Source organism: Anolis sagrei, chromosome 1 (assembly GCF_037176765.1).
Source record: "Anolis sagrei isolate rAnoSag1 chromosome 1, rAnoSag1.mat, whole genome shotgun sequence".
Lineage (NCBI taxonomy): Eukaryota > Metazoa > Chordata > Lepidosauria > Squamata > Dactyloidae > Anolis > Anolis sagrei.
In genome coordinates this window covers 248,578,920-248,588,439 of record NC_090021.1, presented here as the reverse complement: position 1 = coordinate 248,588,439, position 9,520 = coordinate 248,578,920, and the positions used below count along the sequence as shown (strand labels likewise).

At 36.6% G+C, this 9,520-nt stretch overlaps 1 protein-coding gene across 8 annotated transcripts in view; it reads right to left on the bottom strand.

The window, feature by feature from the left end:
• Nucleotides 1-3,390: 3,390 nt before the first annotated feature.
• Nucleotides 3,391-9,520, bottom strand: part of PLEKHA7 (pleckstrin homology domain containing A7) — a 193,499-nt gene continuing 187,369 nt past the window's right edge. For 6 of the 8 annotated variants that reach the window (XM_060767735.2, XM_060767760.2, XM_060767743.2 and 3 more), the window contains 2 exons: nt 8,531-8,633; nt 3,391-5,071 (listed from right to left, as the gene is read on the bottom strand). In XM_060767735.2, the coding sequence (XP_060623718.2) occupies nt 8,542-8,633 (92 nt within the window). In that variant the 3' untranslated portion in view covers nt 3,391-5,071; nt 8,531-8,541. The remainder of the gene's footprint in view (nt 5,072-8,530; nt 8,634-9,520) is intronic. The other 2 variants (XM_060767753.2, XM_067462634.1) reach the window with 1 other exon arrangement.

The following is a 9,520-nucleotide window of genomic DNA, read 5'->3' as shown; positions in this document are numbered from 1 at the left end:
TTCCTTGAAGATTGTGCTTCTGAGATTGCTTTTCACCACAAAACCTTCTGAGGGCCATGGCATTCATGGTGATCTGCATCCTAACTGGTTCTGACTGTTGTGTCTCCATAAAGACGCTCACTGTTTACCCCAATTTAAGCCCTTTTTAGTTAGAGATTAGCATTTCATTTACTGATTTGTGGGGGGTCAGTCTGGATAGCCTCTTTCCCTTTAAGCCACCCCCACCCCTTTAAGAATCCTCCCAAGGATGGAGCCTCAGATAAAATCCATGTTCCTTGGAGAACCAGCCATCTTAGAAGTAGAAGGTGAGGAGAGACAAAGGTCAGGAAGGTCCACAAAAGAGCACGTCCAGATGGAGTTATGTTGGAGTCAAGTGAGAGACAGTTAACGTTAAAGTAAAAATTAGTTCAAATCAAGCATTACTGCAAAGACAGACAGACACCAATAAGAGAAGAAACAGAGCAGAAGTTAAGTACTTCAGTGCCCTTCTCTCAGTGACTTTAACTCCCTTCCGAAGACAGTTAAGACGAGGGAGGAGTGCCAGTTAAGACTAGGGAGGAGAAAGGGGTTGAAGCCTTTTTCAGTTACTAAATCTTGTTGACTGTTTGGCTAAGTGTCCTCCATGTGTTCCCTGCGCAACCATTTCACCTTCCAAGCAGTTAGATAGCATGGGGGAAGAACAATGACCATTACCATGACTAAGATGGCCTGTATCAGTATCAAGAATCGTTCCATTGTTTCAAAGTTAGTGGTGCCTTCTCTGCATGATGAGTGCTTAATCTTTGAGTTTGTTCTCATTGTTTCAGTGTGCCCTGAAATGACTGATGGTCATGAAGGCTAGCTGAGCCAACTGTTCCAACATCAATAATGGTACCAAAGAAGTACTATTTACCTGGGCGCGAACAACAAAACGTTCAGCTTATTGTGTGATCAACAAACCATTGGTTCTGACATAACCTTACATGATTACACAGTACTTGCAGTCCCATTTGGTCATATTTGTCTATTAAATCCCAAACAGATTTTGCACACAGACATCATGGGATTCCATCAGAGTAGACACACACCATGTCTGTCTGAAAATCAAACCTTACAATGATAACTGAAGAGAACCCATAAGGCAGATGCCTCCAATCAAATCTTGTCCCATAATAAAGAGAACTCTCTCTAATGACAGCAATGTTTACAACTAAGAATTTGAAGACAAAGCAATTGACAAAATAAAAATTCTCAACAAAATTTCCAAAAGATTCTACTGTAGGTGTAACCCTTGTGGGAGACAAAGTAGAACTGAACAGATGAGGGAATTAGCAAATAAGGAAGAAAGGTCAGGTGACCAGAAGATCCCTACATTTGATGCACAGGGATCTTGACAAACAAGTACAATTTACGAATACAGCCATACATTCAAATTCCTTACATTAGAAGAAAACCTTTCTCTGCAAATCTGAACCAAAGATTAGGGAGCAGTAAAAACCAAATCAAATTCAAACCAAACTTAAATTGAATCAAAATTTGATGAAAAATGGTTGAAAATCCAAAGGCAGATCCAAAATTATGTTAATAGTTTAATATGTACATGTACATTATTCCCAAATGGTTACATTTAAATTAATGATTTGTTACAAAATATTTATTTCAACATTTTAATAAAGGCAAAAATAAAATAATTTCATTTTGGCAAAATGTTACAGACTTGACACTGGCAGTTTTCTGTTAGTTAAAAATAGATTGACTTTTCTAAATACATTTCTCAAGAAGAGCGTAGCCAAAATAGAGGAAGTTTTTTATTTAATAATCTTAAACATAGCTGCAGTTGTGTATTTATTTATTTGCATAAGAGGCATAAGTTAGGTGGGAACAGTGTTTTTACTTAAATAATTTACTGATGGAGAACATGAATAAATTGTTTCTCTTATGTGAAACTCTTTTTTTCAGTGAGTAGAAAACAAGCCTGAATCCATCTCTTGACTACTCTTAATAAAAGAAAGTCTGAAACTGGCTCATATTAGACTGTACTTGCTATTCTTTTAAGAAATGCAGACAATTGAGCTGAGTCTGAGAAAAAGATTAATGCCAGCATTCACATGAATTTTTCTTACAGAGATTATTTCTGTGTAAGATATAAATATTTACACCTGCAACACATGAAACATGGTGCATTTTGCAAGAAATACAGGTTGATCCACACAAAATTGAAGACCAAGACTGCATCTCAAAAAGAGAAAAGACTGGTTTTAGTACCAAGCTCTTGGTAGTACCAACCTCCTCATCTGTTTCTTAAAGTACTCTATTTCCCACCTGCTTTTGGATGCCTGAACGTGCCACATTTTTTTCTGAGCATTCTACTCTACTCTGAAGCACATTTGTATATCATGAAGAATTCATTTGACTTCAGAGGTAAGTTCATTAAATTTGGTGGGTTACAGTGCAGAAAGTTCATCTAAGCTCATCTAAGGTACCTGGAAGCCTTTTAACCATTGTAAAATAACCCAAGCAGCATAGCAACCAAAATTCGAAGTCTATTCCAAAATTGCAATGCTAGCTTGCAACCCACTGCAGGGAATTTGCTGGTCAAAGTAACAAAACCAACCAACCAGCTTTTCTACAGCTCTTATTTTGGAAAACCATCATGGGCCAAGAACCAAAGGCATGTTCTTGTTCCTAAAACTAGTGGAATTAGACCTCCTGCCCTTTGTGAAAACAAAAACCTGTTGTAAAAGGCCTTTCCAAGGTATAATGGGGAGCCACAGGATGATCACTGATTCTGAAGATATAGTGAAAGTAAATCACTTGATCCTGGCCACGGAAAAACATTTTGAAATATTTTTTCAAAATTTTCATTTTTAAAGTGCATTCTATTTATTTTTCAGTTCCTTATAGAAGTAGCGGCCCAAAAGAGAAGGGGCATTATGGTTACTGGATTTTTCTGGATCTCAGTTTTTGAGAAGGCAGAGTTCCCTTTTCCCCATTGTTCACACCAAATTGTCTCTTCTCAAAAATGCACCTGGGAGGTTCGTGTTCTAAAAGCCTTTAATAACTATAAAATTGTTAGAAAAGTCCAGTTACATGTTACATTCTCTACATGAATGCCACTCAAAACTCTCTATACTCAAATAGAGGCTTTAGATCTGCAGATCTAGAATCCAGTTTTGTAAATCGAGACCAAATTATCAGGTGGAGATTTGCCATGACTTAAAGATCTGTGTGAATTGCAAGCAAAACTAGAAAGCCTCTCAGAGCAGCAGATGGAGATATGATAGTGAAATTGTCAGGACTACTGACAGCACACCCATGTAGAGAGGTTAACATATAGATCCGACATGACAGCTTAAATTATTAAATTTACCAAAGAGTTCAAATTATGATTTTTTTTCTTATATTTGTACCAGAACGTGGAAATACTTTTTACAGTGCACTTCAAATATGTGTCAACTCATTCATTATAAATATTTTGGATATTTGCAAACAACTCACATTAGGTCTTAATTCCCACTTATTTTAATTGATCTATTAGAGTTACAATTAGATTGGGATCAAATCTTTTGTGTTTTAACACATTTTCAAGTTCAAAACAATTGTTAGTCATTATATCTTTCCATTAGCCAATCTCTAGACTAGGATATAACAAATTATCTTCTGTTTAAGATATAAGAAAATTAAGGCAGTAGCTGAATTAATAAAGTTTAAATAGACAGTTGTATTTATTCTTTTTTCCTGCTGAAAAATATTGGTTAAAGAGAATATATGTGTGTGTGTGTGTGTGTGTGTATAAATATATAATTAAAATGATACATTCTCTTATCATTGTATTGCTTTATATAATTCAGTTTAAAGTGGGTGATCCACCTTAGATGCAGGACCCATACGGAGAGGATTCCTACTGAGCTCAAGAAAGACCAGTTTCCTCACTCCCTGTTTGCTCCAACATGTTGCTCAAAGGGCTAAGGGAAATGCGGGCCTTTTGTATTTTTTTAACCTGCTATATTGGCATGAAACATGCAACTCAAACTCAGGAGTGCGAATAACTGGAATCCAGGCTTGCAACCCAGTGCAGGCTCAGTATATCAATAGCTTTTCACTGCTGCCTACTGGGACATACAATTGCAGGTCCTAAGAGGAAGAGGAGGAATCAACATTTTATACATCTACCAGAGCTGGTTGCTGAGCTGCACCAAGGACTATTAGGAAGAAAAGAGGGTCCAAACATTTTATATTTAGGCCAAATAAGCTGCTCCTGAATTAGAATAAGGACTGGATTATACCCTAGGTTTTTCACTACCCAGATTCTAAGTTTGAAATATAAAATGTATTTAAAACTTATAACCCAACTCTCATTAGGTTGGACTAGGTTATGCAACAATACAACAGTTCTGTAACTATGTGTGTACAATATTTATTAAAACACAAAAAGTTCTTTGTGTGTTTTGCAGCTGCTTTTAGTTTTTACATGGAGTTTCAGAATCTTTACAATTCTGAATGCCTCAATAACATTCCACCTGATTATGAACCAGCGGTCACAAAGGAATTGTCTGCTCTGAGAAAAATAGAAAAAGACCTCAAGTCACTTTTGCTTAGACACTCTGATGTGCTTTCAAAAATCGTCCTCCTTTAAAATAAAACAAAGATCCCGTCTTTACAGTATGCGCTTAAATTTTGATATGAATGTAGCCCTTTTTTTTAAAGAAAAAAAATCTAATATTTATTCTGTTCCTAAAAATACACTGGCTAACAATCTGGTAATTACACCCAGAAGGCCTATTAACAACAACAGGAGTCGAATGCGCTTAACTATGTGGTGCGTTGCGGCCAGTGTCAATATTTTACATTGTACATTAAAAGTGCAGTTTGTATTTTAAAAATGACTAAATGCAGATAAACTAAATCGTTTTCTTATTTTGTACAAAATATTTCTGTGCAGTTATAAACAGTACTTATAGCATGTATTCAAATAAAAAAATATCAGAGAAAGCTAATGTCAGGATTTTTTTTCTTCATCCTTGCTGTTCTTGTTCAGTAGGTCTTTGTTCACTGGTGTACATCAGAAATCAGCGTTCGGTAACTGCTTTGGCTAATATAAATGGAAAGACAATGCAGTTAGCCTTTAGACAAGGAGATACACAAGAAAGATAACAGCATGATAATGGAGCAATAAAACCATTTTTAAGTATCTACTTTATGAAGTTCTACAACTTAGAAAAAGAAATAATAGGTACCGACTCTTACATTTGAAATCATTTTTCTCTCTGACTGTAGAGCTCACTTTAGCATTTTTAAAATGAGAAAAAAAATAATGGGGATTCTTCTGGAAGTCTATTTACATTAATTTGCTGGTAGAGCTACATTTTTTGAGTTAAACTGTGCTGGGTGTCAAAGGGTCTGATGGCTCTGAGAAGTCCTCCATGTTGGGGATTCAACTAAAGTTTCACCATCATGTACAATGCTTAACGGAATGGGCAATGTTTTAGGGTAGTGATTTTTAACCTGTGGGTCCCCAGGTGTTTTGGCCTAAAACTCCCAGAAATCCCAGCCAATTTACGAGCTGTTAGGATATCTGGGAATTGAAGGCCAAAACGTCCAGAGACCCACAGGGTGAAAACCACTGTCTTAGGGGCCAAAGCTTTGTTAACTATACATCTGACCATGTAGAGATATGTCATACGAATTTATGAATACATAGGAGAAAAGGTACAGTGACTTTTCTTATTCCAAATCATTGTGTAACTTCAGCGTTAAGATGATGATAAAAACCCAACTGCTATTTCAGTTAGAGAATTCCCAGTGAAACAGTTGCTAAATAATATCAATGTATTTATAAATAGAATTGATCTAATACAAGGGTGGGCAATTGCAGAAGGCTAGGGGGCCACATCAGAGCCCCAGCAGACCTTGGAGGGCCTTAAGCCAGACCATATTTGAGTGGAAATCATTTCCTATATATACGAGTATAAAAAGGTTTCTATTGGGCTTAAATTAATCTACCTCTTAATATGGTGAAAATGTACCCCAAATGGAGGTTATTTTGTAGCATTTAAAAAATGTTGCAAAATGATTATTGACTCCTTGGAGGTCAGTGGGACTCCTGGTGGACTGAAATGCTCCATAAAGAGCATAGGGTCACTTTGGAGCAAAATATTTGTTTGCAATATCTAGTTACCCCTAATGGACCCTGGGAGCCACAGAAACATTACTACAGGTGATCCACAGGCCAGACCTTGCTTGCCCCTGATTTAATGGGTGTAACTTAGCTTGGACCAACAATTGGGTTTAGGTTGAGGCTTCAAGAAACAATTCTTTGTATCTAGGGATCAGAAAAGGAATATTCTTAAACCCATTTTCCTACTTCCAACAGACCTCACTACCTCTGAGGATGCTTGCCATAGATGCAGGCAAAACGTCAGGAGAAAAATTGCCTCCAGAACATGGCCATACAGCCCGGAAAAACCTACAACAACCCATTCTTAAAGGAGTTGGGAGCTTATTTGATCAGTACCCATTAAAATATATAAGTTGTGAAATCCTTATTTTATATCAATAACATTGTCTCCATTTTTTCCTCAATAAATGTTTTGATTAAATGTGATGACCATGATCCTTAAAATAAAAGAGTAATTCCTATCATTTTAGTCCCCATTTGTCTGTGCAACCATTGTGCAAATGTTATTACCATTTTGCCCCCTATAGCAAAGTCCATTCCATTTTAACAAACAATATATTAAATTAACTGACAAATATAACTCAGTGATAGTGAACTGCTAACCTATGGCCAGAGTTAGAATATCACTGGATTTTACCCCACTTTCTCAACCTTTCCCAATCCACAGCAGGGATAAGAAAATACTAGTTTTTACCTTGCAGGCACTGCTCCAACTGGAAAATGAAAGAATGCTAGAAAACCTTGAGATGGTGTAGATACCTTTGGGGCAACCTTGTTTCCAAGTGTAAAAGGTACATGGCAATTTTTTTAATGTTGTGTGGTTAGATTTCCTAACTAGGTTGTGTAGAGAAACATGATAATACAACAGCTGGGAACCAGTTCCCTAAGGCGGAATAAATTGATATTTCACTGGTATAAATCAGGGTGTCTTATACTTTTCCACTCGCGACCTCTTTCCACCCAATAAATATTTACATTTATATATATATGTATGTAAAATAGATGTAAAAATCAAACATTTACTGATAAGAAATCAGCATTGCAATTGAGTAAAGCTTCAGCTTTTATGAAGTACAGGTGAAGCATCTTCTTGCAGAGTCCAGTGCAAACATTGGATAAGCCCTCAGAAACAAAATTTCAGGACTCCAACGTTGAGCTAAGGGGACCCCATCTGGAGTTAGGACCACAGTTTAAGAAGCTTAAGATTTCTTCATACTACTTTCTAAGGTTCAAGAATGTTATGCTGTAAACTCAAAAACCAAGTACAGGCAGTCCCAGAGTTACAAACAACTCATAGTTAAGAACAGGGGTGAGACAACAGGAAGTGAGATAAATTTAACCCCAGGAAGGGAAAATCACTCCGGGAAGAGTTATAATAGAGAAAAGATGCCTCTAAGGAAGCTTTTTCGCCAATCTTTGTTTCTACAACAAACCATTTTTTTCAAAATCCAATTATTACAGGGACATAAAATGAGGTGCAATCTTCTAAACAGGGACACAGCCAAACAAACATCAGAGGGGTGTTAATCCTTCCCTATGCTATCCAAAGCTATCTATAACTACATCTATATCTATATATCTGGAGTTACACTTTAAAAAATGTACCTGCTCCAACTTACAATCAAATTGAACTTAAGAACAAAACTACAAAACCTATCTTGTCTGTAACTTGGGGACTACTTGTACTCAGAATCCAAGACTCTTTCAAAATGTCTAGCAACATTTCTAATACATATCAATAAAGAAAAGTTTAAACATTCATGATTAGATCCTTTCAAAGAAGACAGAGCTAAAATGATCAATTGTGACTTTGGAGGTAGCATGAGACAGGAGATGCATCTGCACCACAGCAAATAAAGTGCAAATATAGAGAGGAAAGTGCAGCAATATTTGCTATTTTAGGGTAACTATGATTGCCATAGGCATGTTGGAGACACATTCCCTAAATTGCAGCAAACATTTGTTTGATTGAACACTTTGAACTTATTTGGTTAGGAAAACGATAGAAAGCATTCAACAAATGGTCGATTTTCCATCTCTTTTCAATCAATGTGTATTTTGATAAAAGATGTAAGAGTTTTAATTTTTCCACTTTATGACAGGAAATTATTTGTGCTGCATTGCATATGCTGTATATTTTCTGCTATCAATACTAACTTCTCACAGACTCACAGCAATAGCTGGACATTTCCACAGGCTCATATGCACTTCATAAGAGAATTTTTTAATTACAAGAGAAAGTGACATTTTAGATTGCAAAAGCTTGCATGCACTAATCAGGATTAAATTCACAATGAAAGGCAGCCAGCTTCCAAGAAGGTTAAAGCATAAAATTAATGGCAAAACAGGCAACCAAGAGCAGTTAGTTCTTACTTTCAAGGTGTTTAGACAAATGTGTAGTGAAATCCATTGCTTAAAGGGGGTGGCTGAGGTACAGAAGGTGAGGGTGCTTTAGATGGGTAGGTCAATTGCGGAGCTAGAAGGGATCACACAAAGGAATTAGGCACCGTATTCTCTGTCTGTCTCCCTCCCCATTTTTCTCTCACACAGAGATTTGCATGGTCATGACTGCAAGACAGCAGGCTCAGGCACATGGGACTGAACACATTTAGCACTCTGAGCACTAAAAGCAGTAAACTGTGCCAATATGGCAAATTCTGAACCATGACAAGCCAGTCTCATAATAAGAATATTTACAAAAAAACTCATTATCTTTGGTTTACTGTATTGAATCTGTTGCAAAAGAGAACTTTCTCTTCTGATCTGTGAAAATATCATGTAGTAGTTCAACTATCCCCACTAAATAACTAGAAAAAAGTCAAGAGATACATAATGAGTGATATGGCTGCAGAAGCAAAATCTAAATTTGTTATGTCACACTGAACACCCTTCACACAGGGATCACTCGTGTGGGGGCTTTCTATGCATTTGAAGCAGAGGCACATATCCCAAAGTAGTGCAAGGAAAGAAACACCTCAATCTGCCGTATAAAAGTGGCGAAAGTCTCTCTTAAGGAATTCAGGAAGTCTCATATATGAACCTAAAATATTATTATAATATTTGCTTGCTTGCTTATATCCCACCACTCTTTCAGTCCAGGGCCTAAACTACCTTTCAAAAGTTAAAAGATACAGAGCTAAAAATATTGACATCATACAGATGTTAGAAATATAATTAAACTATCAATATACAGTAAGACCTTTATATTTTAAGGCAGGGGTCCCCAAACTTTTTAAACCGAGGGCCAGGTCACAGTCCCTCAAACTGTTGGAGGGCCGGATTATAATTTGGAAAAAAAATGAATGAATTCCTATGGACACTGCACATGTCTTATTTGTAATGCAAAAACACAAAACAATACAA